This window comes from Triturus cristatus, chromosome 4_1 (assembly GCF_964204655.1).
Source record: "Triturus cristatus chromosome 4_1, aTriCri1.1, whole genome shotgun sequence".
NCBI lineage: Eukaryota > Metazoa > Chordata > Amphibia > Caudata > Salamandridae > Triturus > Triturus cristatus.
Genome location: NC_140585.1, coordinates 1,114,916,573 through 1,114,934,886, shown reverse-complemented (window position 1 = coordinate 1,114,934,886; position 18,314 = coordinate 1,114,916,573). Strand labels below are relative to the sequence as shown.

At 41.1% G+C, this 18,314-nt stretch overlaps 1 protein-coding gene across 1 annotated transcript in view; it reads left to right on the top strand.

Moving 5' to 3' along the window:
• Positions 1 to 14,200, top strand: part of PIK3CG (phosphatidylinositol-4,5-bisphosphate 3-kinase catalytic subunit gamma) — a 202,812-nt gene extending 188,612 nt beyond the window's left edge. The window contains exons 12-13 of the mRNA XM_085654135.1: positions 905 to 1,003; positions 14,089 to 14,200. Of these exons, the coding sequence (XP_085510261.1) occupies positions 905 to 1,003; positions 14,089 to 14,145 (156 nt within the window). The 3' untranslated portion in view covers positions 14,146 to 14,200. The remainder of the gene's footprint in view (positions 1 to 904; positions 1,004 to 14,088) is intronic.
• The last annotated feature ends 4,114 nt before the right edge of the window (positions 14,201 to 18,314 follow it).

Genomic DNA, 18,314 nt, shown 5'->3' with positions numbered 1-18,314 from the left:
TCTCCCTAGTCACCCTGCTGCTGACTCATCCAGACTCCTGGAGCCACCTAGCCCATCACATGACAGCAGTCAGCCAATCTGCACACAGGCACACAGGCGGGTAAAACAGGAGAATAGCTACTTTCTAAAAAGTGCTATTCTCACACAGTGAATTTAAAAACCATCTTGCTAAAAAGATGTATAATTAAATTCTGAACACAAAGATACCAAACTTGGATTTTCTATCTTGCCTTTAGGGGAAGATAGGCATGTAAACAGCCTCCCCCATTCTGTCCTATGGGCAAGATAGACTCTCAGCAGTGAAAAACGAAAATGGCTGTAATTCACTACCAGGGCATGTTACACACCTCAGTACATGCCCTACCTTTCAGATACACTGCACCCAGCCCAGGGGGGTACCTAGGGCCACCATAGGGATGCCTGACATGTACAGAAAGGGAAGGATAAGGCCTGGTCAGTGGTTGCACTGGCCAGGTCGACATGGCAGTCCTGGACTGCACATAGGCACTGCAAGCAGGCCTAAGACATCATTTTAGCGCTACTCCTGTGGGTGGCACAATCAGTGCTGCAGCCCACTAGTAGCATTTGAATCACCAGCCCTGGCACACTCAGTGCATTTTACTAGGGGCTACCAGGTGAAACAAATATACCAATCATGGGTAACCAATCAATATAACAATTTATACAGAGAGCATATGCACTTTAGCACTGATCAGCAGTGGTAAAGTGCCCAGAGTCCTATTGCCAACAACCACGGGTCAGAAAAAATAAAGGAGGAAGAAGCAAAAAGTTTGGGGATAACCCTGCAAAAAGGGCCGTTTCCAACACATACTTATAAAGCATAAGCTATGGAACTGAGCAAGCCCTAATTGTTTTCATGTTTGTTCTCTTCCCTGTTTCTTAGGTCTTCCCTGTGCAGTTCCTGATGCTGATGGTCATACTCCCGTTCTCCTTATGTTTTGTCATGTATGAGTTATTCCGTTCATTGTCTTCCCATTGTCTGGTAAGTTCCTTTCCATTTTGCTTAGTATGTTTACCACTCTACCTTTAATCTCTTATTTCTTCTTTTTTCTTTTCTATTAGTAAACTTATCCTTTCTCGGTGTCCCCCCCTTTTTGGAGTGGCCGTCTTGTTCCTTGCCCCCCCCCCCTCTGTCATTAATGTTTTTCTTGTTTTTGTTCACTATGACTAAAGCCTCCTGGCTTTTCGTCATCTTTTCTCTGTTAACTCATTCTGGGCGACTATGCTCCCCTTTTCATTTCCTCTTCTGTCCCCTTTTCCTTCTCTTTTTCTCCCTCTCCTTCTCTTGCCTCTTTGCTCTTGTTTCTACTGCATCTCCTTTTTTCCATTTCATGCTTGATATTTTTTTGGCGCTGTCGTTAGCCCATTCTTCATTTATCTTGGCCTTATAACGTGCTACCTCTGCTTGTGCCTGGGACCTATCCCTCGTTTCTCTCACAGCCCGAATTAGCGCATATTCAGCTTGTTCAAGATTTCCATACAATTCCTGAGTTAACTGTTTCTTCCGCTTTTGAACATGTAATCCAAAAATCAGGGGTTCTTCCCTAAATGCTGCCTTTAATGCATCCCACAGAATGGCATTTTTAGTGGTATCCCAGTTTATGTCTAAAAATTGCTTCAGCCACTGTTTTATATGACTGACATACAGATCGTTTAACAGTAGCTTCCGATCAAAAGAAAAATCACCCCGGGGTTGAACCCCCCTCAGCATTTAAATTTTTAATAGTATTGGGTTGTGATCTGAGGTTATTCTTGGGAAGGTCTGTATTTGCCCATCGGCTAAAAGTATTTTAGTAACCAAAAAATAATCAAGCCTTGCTAGTTTTTGATGTGGGCGTGTATCCTGGGTCTGACTGCTTTAAATGAAGCCAGGCATCATTCAACCCATGGTCATATATAAGCTGCCATAGGGCCTTGTAAACTTTAGGTTTCCAACCATGATATTTTTCTCCAGTAGAGCCCTACGTGATTTCTGCCAGCTGAATATTAAGGTCCCCGCATAGGATCAGAAGAGATGCCCAGGAGGCTAGCTCGGTATTTAAATAGTCTATTATCTGGGCTTCGTCATGATTGGAACCATACACAGAGCAAATTGTAAACTTTTTATTAGCCAAACTGCACTCCACAATGACCCAACTCCCATATTCATTTGCAAGACTTTTCCCTTACGTATTTTAGCCAATATAGCTACTCCTCTAGTTGTAGTCCCTTGTGAGGTGCAAGCCAGTACCTTATACCCTAGTTCTGCTAAGACCTTCCGCTTGGACCAAGGGATATGCGTTTCTTGGATACAAATCACATCGGGGGCTATATTTTTAATTTCTTGTGCTAACCTTTGCCGCTTAGCTCTCTCATTCAAACCCCAAACATTAAATGAACAGACTGAAAATATGCTCATCTTTGACCTTCTTCATACTGCGAAAACCAACAGATCCATTTCTCCCAACATGCTAGCTTGCTTCTTTTACTTTTCAAACAAACATTTATTGGCTTTTTTTTACCCCATTTTTCCCAAACCCTGTGCCCCTATAGCAGCCACCCCCCCCCCCCCATAGCGTCCCATCCAACCCTCCCCTTCCCACCCCTTTGTCTCTTCTGCTAGCAGAGACTCCCCCTGTCCACCCAACCATAGAGGCTGCAAGACCCATGGGTATTGGATGATGGAGAGCCCTGCCCCAGCACAAACCGCCTCCCCTAACCCCCCCAGAATTTTCCACCCCCGTGCACTACTAGCTATATGTCTTCAACCTTTTTTTTAGCATGCTATGATATATTAATGCAGCTATACTGAATCTAAAAGACAATCTATAACACATCATCATTGAGTCGATATCAAAGGAAGAAAAAATAAAAGAGAGCCAACGTGGGTATAGCCCTGAATAGCATTCCTCTCATTATGGATACATCTTTTCATAATACCATAATTTACTCTTTAATATCATATAGGTACTCTTTGGCTTTAACCACTGATGTAAAAAAATGGGTGTTATCCTTATACATAATCTTAAGCTTGGCAGGGTTCATGAGGAATGTTTGGGCCCCTTTAACCTGAAACGGGGAAATTAGCTGCCTAAGTTGCCACCTTTTTTCCACCGTTTGATGGCAAAAATCAGGACAAACAAAAAATTCAACCCCATTCCCCCTTCTCTTCCTGTCTGGCCTACCCAGATCATACAAAGCTTGTCTAGATAAAAATTAGATAAGCATATAAGGATTGCTCTTGGTTGCACCGATTTACTAGCCCCCTGATTAGAGTTCCGTCGAAAAGGGAACCGATGAGCTCTTTGTACTTCTTTGTCCCATACCCACTGCTTCAATTCAGGAAAGGCTTCGGTGAATAGTCCCACCACAAACTTCCGCGGTTCACTCCCTTCAATGCCTTCCGGGACTCCCAAAATTCTTAAATTGTTACGGCGAAGCCGGTTTTCCAAGTCTTCAAGTTTCCATACCATATTGCTACGTTGAGTTGCCAAGTCATCTATCACCGTCTTTTGAGCAGTTATTACATCCTCTAAATTAGAAATACGATTCTCAGCCTCCGTTATCCACGCAGTAAATTCGGAGCAGGACTTGACAACACATCAAGTGTATTTTGTAACTTACGGCAGGCCCTCTGTGTTTTCAGGCTCTCTGCCCGGGTCTCCTCTCGGTGTGACATTATTGTCTCGTATATAACTGCCAAAGAGATTTCTTCTGTTCGTTCCATTGAGTTTGGATGCCCCGTTGCAACTCCTCGAGAGGGTCATCTGGACCTGTAGATGGTGATGTTTGATTATTTGGAGTCCCTGTGTTAGACCCTTCTCTAACTTTCGTTGCAGGTGGATTCTTTTTCCGTATAGTATTCGGGCCAGGCATCCTAGTCCAGTTCTCATCTAAATGTATACTACTAGTCTCGCTCCACTGACCATTTGGGGAACTAGTTGGACCATCAGACAATTGTACTGACTCATCTCCTGATGAATTTGAATGATCAGACATTGAGAAAAAATGTTCCACCATGCTTATGGTACATCATTACTCTCTCCTTCTTCTATTCTTATGGATACATCAAGTTAGAAATTCCAGCTTCCTTCCTCTTTGTTTCTTTTTTTTCTGCTCCTTATTCGTTTTTACTTATCTCTATGTTATCTATCCATGCTTTTTCCGATACTGTTATACCCTTTTTCTGATTGGTTTCTTACACCTTTTTTTCTGCTTCTTCTTTAAGTTTCTTTTACTTTCATGCTTATTTTTACTTACATTTTATCAATGAATGGTCTTTGTGTGAGTTCATGGAATGTCAAAGGTATCCGTAATCCTGTTAAAAAACAGCCAGTCTTGTCTCACCTCGCTAAATTGAAATGTCATGTAGCGCTATTACAAGAAACACACCTTAAGTTACAAGATCTGTCTTCACTGCGCAAACAGTGGGTTGGAGAGGTTTTCTGCTCCTCGGCAGTGATTAATAAGAATGGTGTTGTTATTTTGTTTCATAAGTCTTTAAATGTTCAGTTACAAAATGAATTCCAAGATACTAATGGTAGATGGCTGTTTTTGAATACTAAAGTTAATAACATTCAACTCTCTTTTTGCAATGTTTATGGCCCTAATGGAATGATTTTTCTACTCTTCTCTCCTCTCATGCCGCTGACAATTTGATTGTGGGTGGCGTTTGTAACCAACCTGGATCGGAAATCTCAAACTAAATATATTCCTAACAAGATGCAGAAGACTTTTCATAAGGTTATCACCTCTAGAGGATTGGTTGATTCATGGAGAACCTCTCACCCTGACGTTTTAGAATATTCCTTTTTCTCCCCCGTTCATAGATCTCACTCCCGCATAGACTACATTTTTCTCACTCAACATGCTCTTCAATTTATGACTAATGCTGAGATTGGCTCTATTCTTATTTCAGATCACGCCCCCGTTATTTTAGATATAGAATATCCTTCACCGGCCCCTACATCCCTCCGTTGGTGTTTTAACAACTCCCTTCTCCTGGATTCTCAATTTGTTGAACAATTTACACTTTTTATACCGGAATTCTTTCACAACAATCTCTCCTCTGCATCTCAATACCATTTTATCTGGGTTGCCTTCCAAGTTACTGCCAGGGGTTTCATAATTGACTTTGTATCCCGGAAAAAAAGAAAGCACTTATGGATTCAACACTTATCCTAAAGTAAATCAAAGCTCTTGAACATAAATACTTCACCACAAATTGTCCTGATACTTTGTCAAGTCTTATCAAAGCAAAGATGCAATATAATAAACAATCTTGGGATTCCGCTTGTAATAATCTCCTCAAATTCAATGCTAAAATGTACGGTGGTTGCAATAAGGCAGGCAGATTTTTAGCCAATTACCTTCAAATTAAAAAACTAAAATCTAAATTTGTGGTTATCATGGATAACTCTGGAGTTCGGCATACTACTGATTCTAAGATTCTTGACTGCTTTACTGATTATTATACTTCCCTTTACACTCCAGAATCCACCCCTTCTCCTGAACAAATTGACTCCTTTTTTTAAACTAGCCCCAAACCTCCTGAAGATCTCATCGACCTCACATCTTTGGATGTTTCCATCTTGGAACAGGAAATCATTAATGCCATTAACCTCTTACCCAAAGACAAATCACCTGGCCCGGACGGTTTTACCGTTGGATTTTTATCTTCATTTTAAACAACTTTTGGTTCCCCAGTTATTCTCATTGATAAGTCATTTTCTTACCACTGGCGAATCGCGTGGATCTTTCACTCAGTCTATGTTATGCTTGATCACTAAAAAAGACAAAGATCCTTCCCTTTGTGGAAACTATAGACCCATTTCCCTCACTAACACAGATTGTAAAATCTTTGCTAAAATACTTGCCCTCCGCATTAATAAGGCAATCCAAGACCTCATCAATATCTATCAATCAGGGTGTGTCAAAGGACAATCTATCACAGATAATTCGAGAACCCTCCTCAATATTCTCCACTTTGCTTCTAAATTGGATTCACCAGTCGCTGTCATTACATTAGATACTGAGAAAGCATTTGACAGGATTAACTGGGAATTTATTTTTGGCGCATTGAGATGGCACAGCTTCAGCTCTTCTATTATTAAATATATTCAACTGTTATACTCTGCCCCCACTACCTCTATTTGGGTAATGGCTCACTAGAACAAGCTCAACACACACCTTTTTCGTTTATTACAGCTACCCGTTTATCTCAACCCCCGAAGTGTTTTTCCTCAACCACATTCACTCATTCTAAAGCACTCGCATCCTCTCTGCTTAGAACTCATCTCTCCTCTGCGGATCAACTCTCTTGCATTCCAATCTGGTATAATAAATATTTAAAGATTAATAACAGAGCATTATTTTGGAAGGAATGGATTGATAAAGACATCATTACTCGCGACCATATATTGAAGGATGGATCCCCTATGGACTTTTCAGATATTCGAGAGTCTTTTAGTATTTCCACCACACATGTTATTCATTACCCCCTACTAAGAGCATCCCTGATTCATCGCCTTTCCCAGGGATGTTCTTCTGATGCACCTGACCTGGCCTTATCCTCCCCACTTGATTTTTCAACCCAGTATAAAGCAGCTGCAATTTACAAGATGCTATCCCGTTCTCCGAATGTTAGAATTAAATCCAACTTAGAACTTTTATGGGAGAAAGATTTGGCCCAAGATTTTTTGTTTTAAAGATGGAACTCTATTTGGTCAAAAATACACACTTCTTCACGCTCAGCTAGTACCACGCAGACTTTATAATATTTTTACAAAATACTTTTTTTTCACCCCTACTGATTTGTACAAATTCAAGTTGTTAGACTCCAAAAAATGCTGGTCTTGCTCCCATGAGAATAGTGATTTCCTTCATATGTTCTTCCTTTGCCCTTTGGTTAAGTCTTTCTGGTCTCGTATATGGTTGAAATTGAATGATATTTTATCTACAAACGTTTCTTTTGATATTGTTCATGTGTTTTGGGTAGTTCTTTGCCTATCTGGGATGTACAAAGTAATGTGGGTAAATTTATATACTTGTTTTTTGCAATGTCCTTCCAGATTATCACCACCAATTGGAAGGACACCTCAAAAATGTCATATCAAGCTTGGTGTAACTTGTTTTGTCACCATCACAGGCTTGATGGTGCCCCCACCACTTCATTACCTCTATTGATCAAAAAAGACTTGTTGTGGTCACCACTAACCTCTTTTCTTTCTAGGTTGGCTACCTGATTTCACTTGCTATTATGTAACATTGTTACCTTTTTTCAATACATAATGTTTAACGTTTCCCATTATTATACTTAATTGTTTTAACTTCCGATGCATTTCCCTTCCTTCCTCTTTTCCCCTCCCTTCTTTTTCTTCTTCTTCTCTTTCTCTCTTTAAATCCAAAATGTTAAATTGCCTTTACTCTATGTACAATTTTTCCCTTTTGAGGGTTATTGTTTACACTGTTGTCATATATGCATTTTGTTACTATCTTTTTGCTATATGACCATGTACTGATGTTTTACTTTGTCTATTATATCAATAAAGCATTCTAAACTCAAAAAAGATATCAATGTGACAGAATCAGGTGCCTGCTGCACATACAAATAGTGATGTGTAGCTATCCCATACAAAGGCACTAGAATCTTGTAACATATTTAGCTGTATGTTTGGTTATATTTCTAAAATGAAGGTGTGCAATTCCCTCTACCACAGAAGCTGCACAACTGTGCCTTGTAAGAGAACAGTATTAGCAAATATGGATTGTAGCTGTCTACAGACAAGTAGTGTTTGGGCATCATACATGCTTTCTAAGGAGGAAAACCCCTGCATGTTCATTTAATTAAGAGAATTTTAGATGCCATACACTCCTCTTTATATTCACATCTGTTCTTTCAAAACTGTGGTCAATCCTTTTAGAGAGTGGAATGGATGAGGCATTGGTGCATTTTTAAGCTTATATACATAGAGACATGAAGGCCAAGATTAGAATAAACACTCAGGGGGGTCTCCAAATCTATTGGTGTTTTTAAGGGGTGAGGCAATGGTGTGTTTTAGCTCCATTACTTTTTATTTTACACATTAATAATCTCCACCCTTTTTTATCAACTCTCACACAGGATGTCCCAAGAATCAAAGGTTCTATTTTACTTTCCTTATTGTCTGCCGACGATGCTGTCCTGATGGGTAGTACTCCAAGAGCTTAGCGTCTTTTAGTATAGGGATTTGTGGATTTATGGCTTCTTTACATTTACGCACCAATTTTACAAAATCTTATATTGTGTTCTGTGGACCCAGGAAGTACAAAAACATTTTCTTTTTATTGGTAGTCATTGTTTATAATGCATCAGCCCTTTTCCTTATCCTATCTGAGACTGGTTTTTGCTGCTAATGGCTCGTGGGTGGCTCACATTTCTCATTGCAGGAATACATTTTCTAAGTCTACTACTGCAGTGTTTAGTCTACCGCAACGTAGGAGGGGGGCAATTTTACCTATTCTGCAAATTTTTAAGACACAGTGTACCCCTATAGCAACCTATGGGGCTGAGGTCTGGGGTATTTGTTATTGTCACAAGATACAGAATGAAGAAAATAGGTTCTGCTGTGAGCTTTTGGCGGCCCCTATTTCTTAGCCCTGATATATTTGCCATCGTGAATTGAATCTATCTTATGTAGAAGATTACATCAGAGCCCTTCCCCCCCTTGTTTTAGCTAGCTGTATGGATAAACAAGGCGGCTTCTTTTACAAGAGAAATTATAGACCATTGCCTTAGTTGTGACAAAGTCATGGATATTCCATGGCTAGCAGGGCTGGAGACTAACTTGGGCTGGGTTGGCTTTGCGCATGTTTTTGATAAACACTGGAGCCTCCATGCTGTAAGTAACAAGCATTTCCAATGCAATAGGTCTCGTATTTACGCTAGTTTGAGCTATTGGCATTTTAAATGTCAATGCCTTTTATTTATGTTTTGGTTTTTAAAATATACATAAAAGGTATTGTCATTTACAATGCTAATAGCTTAAATTCTCGAAAAAGTGAGACCTATTGCATTGCAAATGCTTGTTTGTAAAAGCGCTCTATGCTGCGCTTTCACATTATTGGCGGCCATGCCCCTTTCTTTAAACCACCCATGTCTAAATAAAGGTGCGCCATTAAAGTGAAAGTGCGGTTTGGGGTGTTTTTACGGCAAAAAAATAATTTGGTTAAGTTGACAAACAAATGTTTTTTTTTGTAAAACCACCCTGTGCATCGCTTTGACTTTAATGGCGGCCACGCCCCTTTCTTTAGACGCAGTTCATGTAAAGAAAGGCGCTCAGCTGCTATTAAAGTTAAAGCGCGGTATGGGTCGCTTTTAAAAATAAAAAGCATTTGTTAAGCAGAATAGTGGCTGCAGAAGTTCTGTGCTGTGCTGTGCTGTGCAGGGAGCATTTTTGAAAAATAAAGCGCAGTGTCAATGAGAACAGGGTGGGAAAGGGAGGGCCTGTCATGCTTGCAAAAGCAACTAGATTAAAGACATTAAAGAAAATAGTGCTCACAGACTGTAGATAAAACAGACTGTGTAACAACATAAGTAAAAAGTCCAGTCCTCATGGGAGGTTACAAATGCAGACCAGGCGTTACTAAGGCAGGGCTAACAGGCCTATTAACGAATCAGAAACAACCATTTAGAAAGGACAGTAGCAGGAGCCAATTGAAAAGATGGGCGGAGAGTGGACGGAGCTTCAAGTCCATATCTGAATACAGCATGCCTCGCAGCGCATGTGCTGCCCAGGCTCGACCTAAGAAGGAGATTCAGGCAGCCCTATATGAGTGTCATTGTGAGGAAAGATTGGCCTATGAGGCTAGGAAACATAGTGTGGGCTTGTATTCGAACATTATTAATTATCATTTAATAGCTGGGTATTTATATGAGCCTATGGGTCGCTGGGAGTGTAGCCTTTTCTTTTACTTCATGGTGACACTGTCAAGTATCTGCTATGCTTCCCCTTTGGTTTTTAAGCCAACCTTGACTCTTCTCCCTGTCTGTGTCACAGGAGTTCTGGCCAATCTTTACTGCTTTTTTTAAATTCTTTTGTGGATATTACATGATGCATACGAAGCTTTATCTAATTCCCTTTTTTAAGAGGTGCATCATTGTAGACTACAGGGAAGCATTTAGCACCCTTCTCAAACTGGGCAATGATGAGATAATCACTTATGTGGGGGCCTTTCTGAAAACTCCCGTCTGAGCCCTCAACTCAATGAGTACTGTACATGTTTCATGAAGCAGATTTTGGTATTATATTTTGAAAGCCAGTAACTAAAAAACAAAATAATCACCTTCAGTAAATCACAGAAATGGTTCAAAAGTAATAATGAAACTATTTGTCTTTTAGGCATGCAGAAGGGCACATTCTATGTTGACTTTAATAATGTGAATGCTTCCTTATTCTGCATTTAACTGGTAAACTGGCAGACAGCAGTGGAGAAAATGTAATGTTTTGTTTGGAACAGTGTCTTCTTTCTGTCAATCAGATTAGTTCAATATTCGTACATATCATTCCTGTTGACTTTCAACATGTTTTGACCTCTTCTCTGCAGGCTTTTGACGTGGTCTTCATTAGGAGCTCGACCTAGGGGTGTTCCTGAGTTTGGCACTGAAGTCCGTATTTCATTTAGTACTTCTTTGAAAAGGTGCAAAACGAAGTCCTGGTGTCAGTTGTGATTACTCTTTGAAACAAATGCACTCCCATACCCCCAGTGTCTCCATTTGCATTGTAGAAATCACTCACATTGATATGGAATTAGATTGTGAGGAAGTAGCTTTGTTGTTTATGTAGATTTGGGCAGGTGATTTCAGAGGAGAAAGATGGCTGAGAGGTAGATTGTTTGGGAGGTAGATTGTGGAGGAGGGAAATATTGTTGAGGTAAGTTATTGGAGCGCTAGATCAAGGAGGTAGTTTGTGGAGGACGTAGGTTGGGAAGGCAGCAAGACTGGGAAGGTGGATTTTTGGAGAGATATACAGTGTCTTGAGAGGTTGTTTTGAATTGTGTAATTCTGGTGAAGCTCTTTATGCAACATGAGGGGGTACCACTGCCAGCCCTTAAAAAATATTTTCAAAGCGTGTCACAAAGGGTAAGGGGGTCCCCTGGGGACCCCATCCCATTTGCGACTCCATTACCACCCTCTGGAAGAGGGTGGTAATTTGCGAGTGTTTTGCGACTGCAATTGTGGTCGCAAAACATTGGTACATAGCTTTGCGGTTGCTATTAGGAAGGGAACGCCCCTTCCTAATAGCAAGTCACAAAACCTATCTACCGAGTCGCAAATAAATTGCGACTCGCTGAATAGGCTTTGTACATAGCTCATGAGGTTTTTGCAAGCGCAAACGGGTCGCAAATCCGTTTGCGCATGCAAAAACGGGTCGTACATCTGGTCCATGGTTTTCCAGTGAAATGGATAGTACACCGATACCGTTACGGATCCTCACTGGACCGTGGAACTGGTCTCCACCTCTCCCCTGAATCGGAGGCTATGGGCCCTTCTCTTCGTTGCCTTTGCACTGATCTCTGTACAGTGCTCTATAGATTGCTCCCATCTCCATCCTGAAGAAGACCCATTTCTAAGGAGCAATTGGCCTTCACCCTACACCTGTGGTTGAAATGTTGACATTTTTACCATATTAATCTGTACTGGAACTAGATCCTATGTTTAGATATAAAGAAATTTGGAGTCAATAACTCAATGTGGAATATACAAAATTAGTGAATGATTCCCGCAAAGGCTTTAGATTTATGAAAATCTAGACTATTGTTTCTAATTGTTCTTTGTATTCTTACCTTTTCAACCATCATCTAATTCACGAGCACTTAATCTACCACCTACCCCCTTGCACTTACCTTGGAGCAACTGCTCGATTTGTTTGATAAATGTTCACTTTCAAGCTTAAATGTACCAATTGAATAACAAATTGCTAATATATAAAATGAAAGATTGAAAACATTTTGAGAAAAGGTTTTGATAAAAAGTTGCTCTTGAAGAATTTGTGTTCTCCGCTAGGACCACCTGTGTTTTTCAACATAAGGTTGATTAGAACAAGGCACATTGCAGCTTTTTAATCCCAGGTTGCAGAGACTATTTTTCTTACCATTGGTTGTCATTTATCTAACCTCGTCACATCTGAAGTAGAAGCAACATGTGTGCTTCCATTTCTACTAAGTATTTGAGGTGGTATAGTCATCAAGGTGAGCTGAATAATACTTGGTGCACAAATGTTGTTTGGGTAGGTATAATGTGCTCCTGGCTTACTCCTGATTTACTCCTAAATTTCTAGGAGCATGTCACTAGTCATCACACCTACTCATGGAAACATATTTTGTGACCGGGGCTTTCTTTGTTAAATTGTAAATGACAGCCAGCCCAGTATCTTTTCAGTGGGATTCACCAGGAAGGTGCCAGTGTTTCAAACTCCAGATCCAGCTGCATTTGCAGCTTCTAAGTTGCTGGGCAGCCCACCCTAGGTATCCACTTCTGTCTGTACAAATCAGGAAGTAGGCCTGATGCTGAGTCTTTGGAGCTGCTGGCTACTGTAGAGCAAGGCAGGGCACTTAATGCTTCTCACAGGTGAGGTTAGCATTCAGGCCTTCAGCTGAGAACGGTGGCTAAAGGACGTCAGGATGGGCAGAAATGTACTGGACAATATGCAGTGCGGTCTCATATAATATGCACTCCATGTTTGCCTTGGTGTGCTGTCCAGCACCCTCTGTCACCCTAGTAATAGCATGGTTTGTTCTTGACCTGGTCAGTGCCACTGGAACAATTTGAAGAGTGGGCATGCTGCCATCAATATTACATCACTGAGCTCAAAGGGACTATGAAAGTCCAGGTTTTGCGCATAGAGCAAGCGCAGCAAAGGAGCTGCGCCCATTCAGCAAGTGACCGGTAAGGGTGCTGTAAGTACTGGTGGTGAATTTTGGATTATGTTTTTGCAAATATATTACTAAAGCATGGTGTAGTAGGTACGACAGCACATTTTTCATTGAAAAGGCCACCAATTTTGCAAAGACATAGTGTTACTGATAAAACTATATAGCCACAAACAATAATGTGTGGACATCTAAAAAACAAAATGTAAAAGGCCTCTTTCTTGTTCATTCACCTTTTAAGCTCCTGCATGGTTATTTTGGGGGTGGTGCAGCAGCCCCAGCCCCCCTGCTCCCAGCGCCTATAGATGTGGTTAGGCCTGCTTGTAAAGGATTCACTCGCCTCAGTTCTTTATTTCGAGCCCTGGCATGGGAATTAATAAGAATTAAGTTGTCTTGAGTGGTTGCAATTCTGAGGCCTGTGGTTTCTCTTGCAACACTCTCTTCTGGACCAGGACTGGATTGTGCAAACTGCAGGAAACAGCAAGGAATTAAAGAGCAAGCATTTTCAACTGAGTAAATCCTTGTAAGGAATCTTTCAGAAGTGCTCAGGAGTTGCATCTGCTCCCCGCTGTAACACATTTGGATGATTTTGCATTACTTATGCAGCCTTTTAAAGTTTTTCATGATTTTAACACTCATTGCGTTATTTTGATCTATTTCCTCCGATTTCTTCAGGTTCAAATGCAATGCAGTTTTACTTCTTGTTTAGCCGCCTGGGTAATTCTTAACGTGATGCTGCTGTGTCACGTGCTGTCATCGGGGATCAAAGCGCATGCTATCTCTTGCAATAACCTTTTACTTTGGTGAAATTATATTAGTGCTGGTCTCTTTACTCATTCGAAAAGCTCCAGAGCAGGTCACCTGTAAATAACATTTTAAAAAGATATGATAAATATTCCTAAACAGACTGTAAGCAGAGCTGCAGCAGGCCGCTGCCAGCTGTTTCAACCCTCATACCAACAAGAAACATTCATAATGCTGTGTTTTCTGATTTGAACAAATGCCCCGTTTCTCTGAGCAACCTTACAAGAACACATTTAAAGCCTTGTTGTTTGACCTTCCACGTTTTACATATTCCTTTATCGTTTAATAAAGCTACAAATATATCTCGGGGGGGAGGGGAGAGGGGGAGTTATTTTTTTGTAACAATCTTACAAGCAATTTGATGTTTTCTTTCAGCTTAGTTTTAATGGCTTTAAATTGCGGATCCTCCTGGGAAGAACGTACATTGCATGAAAAGACTGTTATTCTAGTAATACTTCAGCGATGGCAGGGACACGTAATGAAGAGCGCAATGTCAATCATTGGATTCGAAGTAGACTTTGATGATGATATTTCACAGCATAAAAATAAATCTCTCTGGTGTCAGTCGTTTTCGACTCTGAAAATACAATATACGGGTTGCTTAAGTCGCTACATTCTACACAGCAGAATTAAATCTGTAAATTGGAATGTGCATTCATGTTATATAAAATAATTAATTTTGTGGAAATAGTGTTTATTTGTTATTATTGATGTAAATATTTTATGGCTCTGTCTATCAGTAGGCTCTGAAGCACAGGAGACCCGGAGCGCAGCAACATTTGAGAGAGTGGCACCAGCGACAGCAGTGACGCGGCACAGGCGGCATTGCTACTTCAACATTGACTTGAGTCACGAGGTCACGGAGCTTACCATTGATGTGTTTGCAAGCGTTTACAGCTTTGGCCATACACACCTAACCGGTCATTAAAACTCTAGCTCATGTTGTCTGGCATGGTAGTGAACCTACCAGAGGCTGTATTATACATAAGGCGCCTTTTCCTTGATTGCGCCAGGCACACCTTTTAAAAAGTGCCCAATCAAGGAAAATGCGCTGCATTAGGGTGAATATGCTGCCCCCAGGGCAGCCGCGAACTCGCGCTGCCCTGGGGGCAGCTCATTCAGGTGAAAAGCAGAGTGGCTGGTTTAAAGCTGCTCTGTATTTTCACAGTGGAGGCGACACCCGCCTGCACTTTTAAAGGAGATTAGAGATCCCCTTGCAGGCGGGTGCAGTGGGTGACTGCACCCGCCTGCAAGGAGATGTCTGGGGGATCCATGGGACTCCCCTTCCCCTCTCCAGAGGACTGCAATCAGGGGGCTCACTGACAGTGCGCCTCTTGAGAGCTTCTTTGCCTCTGCACCGCGTCTGTAATACAGCACCAGCACAGAGGCAAAGGGATTCCCTCATTTGCATGGGGTCATGCCCCCATGCAAATGAGGAAACGCCCTCTTGAGGAAGCGCTGGCGCTGTAGGTGCACCGGCGCTTTCACTATTACAGAAGGGGACACACAAGCATCTGGGCCCATTCTGTAATACCAAAGTGCCCCTGGGGGGGGGGGGGCGCAAAACAGGTACAAATACCCATTGTGCCCCCAGGGTACTTCTATACTATGGTCCCAGATCATGTTAAGTTCTTCATCAATTCATTTCTTTTCAGCCAGCAGCTGCCGACTTCAAGAACCATTCTGGAGCTTGAGCAAGGTACATCTTGACCTGCAGGACGTTCTTCCAGGTTCTCATATTTGTTACCCCTCTTTCTATGGTCAGGAAAACATGGCTGACTATTGTTGTTGGTGCTCAGGCACATAGTGAACTTTGGATTTGTGTTTACAAGCTACACCCTTACTAACACAGTGTAAGGTTCCTTCATGTATTTGGGCAGCCTGGGAGATAGCCAGTAGCAGAGGTCTGCTGTTTGAGTATAATGGGAAGATTGGAAGAGCAGGAGCAGATATATCCTGTAGTGAAATATCGAGCAGCTTTGAGGCCTAGGAGCAGGGCATACTGGTCTGGAATGTTGAGCAGCCTGGAAGAGTAGAAGCATGTGAGTGCTCTTCTGGTATGTAGGGTAGCCTGGAAGACAGTATACATATGTGTATTTTGAGGTTTGTTGGGCGACCTGGAAGACATGGAGCAAGTAATACACTAATCTCATGTATGCATGAACCTATACAAAGGCACAGTGCAGATTTATTTAGATCTTACAGCTATAACATTTTACCTTACTGTTAGGCTAGGTATGTGTAGTTGCATAGCCTTTGGTGGAATTGATATCTATAATGGACATACTGGTGGGAAGGGGATCATTTTATCATGTTTTTGTGTTCAGATTAAACACAGTTGTAGAGCTTTAGTGGCATCATTGAATACAGTTGCCAAAATGGTGGGCTTTTTAGAACAGAAATGTTTTGATTCAAAGTTTGGGCTGAAGGAAATTATGGGGTTAGTGGATCTCGCATTGTTGGTGATTTCAAGGGTCTAGAAAGGAATGAGATCAGACACTTTACTATGGTGTTGAACTTGTGTTGTGATCGATAGAGCTGAACCACTTCTCAATGAGAACTGGAGGTACATGGTGGTTAGCCTGTCTGCTCTTCACAGTAGTAATCCTCACGGGTACCAATTATCAGTTTATTTCTGTGTTAAATGCCTCGTGTAAGGAGACGGATACTAAAAAGGAAAAGTCGTGCATGGAGATAATAGTCACCAATTGCTGTCTATCAGAAATTCCCAAACAACAAATGATGATGCGCTCATCATCTGTCAATGGATAATGGTTCTAGAATTGTTTTCAAGATTTTGCAAAGGCTTTTTAGCACATTGGTACACAGAACAGGGGATGTTTAACATCTAATATTCAAAATTTGGTATATCCATCCTTGATCCTATCTGCCAATCGAACAAGTGGGACACTGCATAATTTCCACAGTTCTCTTATTTGTAGAACTTCCCTAAATGTAGATTTGTGTAAGTGTTAGTGTCCTCATAGGTACTAAAGTCAGGGGATACAAGTTAGTTTTTGTTTGAAACTAGGGGTGGTCAACTTGGGTCCACTACAATCAATCTATGTTGGGATTCTTTACGAAGCCCCGGGCTATCATAAAAATCTGGTATGCTTCCATCAATCAAGTATCAATAGTAGGCACATCAATTTTAAACTAGTCTGCAAGAATAACCTGTTTTAAAGACCCTCATATGAAGCTTTTACAAATACCAATCCAGTAATTAATCATGATATAACTTTATGTTAATGTTTATTCACAACACTTAAAGAAGAGTTATGTCAGGATATCGAGGACAGAAATATCATCCTACAAACATTTCAAGAGCCAAAATATTGTGAAGGTAAATATATACAGGTAAGTATAGATTTACTATTCCTAACTCCACATTTACATACCTTGAAGATGTATATCTATGCATGGCACCAAGGTACATATGTGGAGTTAAGTATAGTAAGGTATATTCTTACCTTCATAATATTTTAGTAGTCAATATTTTGGCCACAATATTTTTGTAGGACGATACTTCATCCACAGTATTCCATATTAAACCCTAGATCATCCAGGGATTTTGATACTTTACAGTGAAATGTTCTAAATGTTATACTTTAGTCTACCCCTGGGCTGGTGGAGACGAAGATCATTGGGTGTCGGAACCGAGAGTGTGACAGGCATTTGTAGCCCATAGTCAGAGGGTTAGCCAACCAGCCCAATTCACAAACAGACACTTCCTTGGGTTTCACAAATCCTAAACTCCTCAAAGCACTGGTTAGCTATGATCACTTTCAATGCGGATTTCTGATGGACTCTAGGGTCACCCTACCCTAAAAATTACAAAACCTGGGAATATTATGATCTTGTGGAACTTCTCAGAGGGCATTGTCACAGGACGTGACCCCAAAAGATCTGGTGGACTAGAGAAACACTGATCTAAAGAGAAGAGGCGAGATTTACCCCAGGAGACATGACCTAGGCATAAAAGATTCTCAAAGAGGTTTGGTCCATCACATATTGGATAGGTTTCCCGCCCTATCTGGACTAGAGAGTTGGGAGGAGGGAATTTTGGGAGGAGCATAGGAGGGGTTAGGTTAAAAAAAAAGAACTATTCAGTCGGTTTGGGGTTAGTCTTGAAGGGAAATGGACATTACCTGATAACCCTCTTTTCTCTGTGGAAAGTAATACTACTTTTCATACTCCAACATGCAATAGACCAACCTCCGGCCTGAGATCTCCACCTTCTTTAATCGTTTCTGTAAGGAGATCCATGCCCCAGGGTGGAGCTCTCCATGCATTTATATAAGGGTTTTAGTAGAGTGTCAGAGGGACAACAAGAGTGATGGGAAAATGGGGAATTATTACTACAGTATGGATGGGGTTTATGGAAATTTAAGAGTGGTTCAGGGAGAGACATGCAAAAACGAAAATACAATCATTAAAGCCACAGTGGCAGAAGTACTGGTACAAGAATAACCAATGGAAGGACTGGCTTGCTACAGTTATCCCTTCATAATGTGGGGCATTCATAAAATGATTGTCAACTGGATTTTAAGGTACGGCTCCCTATCCAGTGACCTACCTATTAAATTCCATCCGTCGTGAAG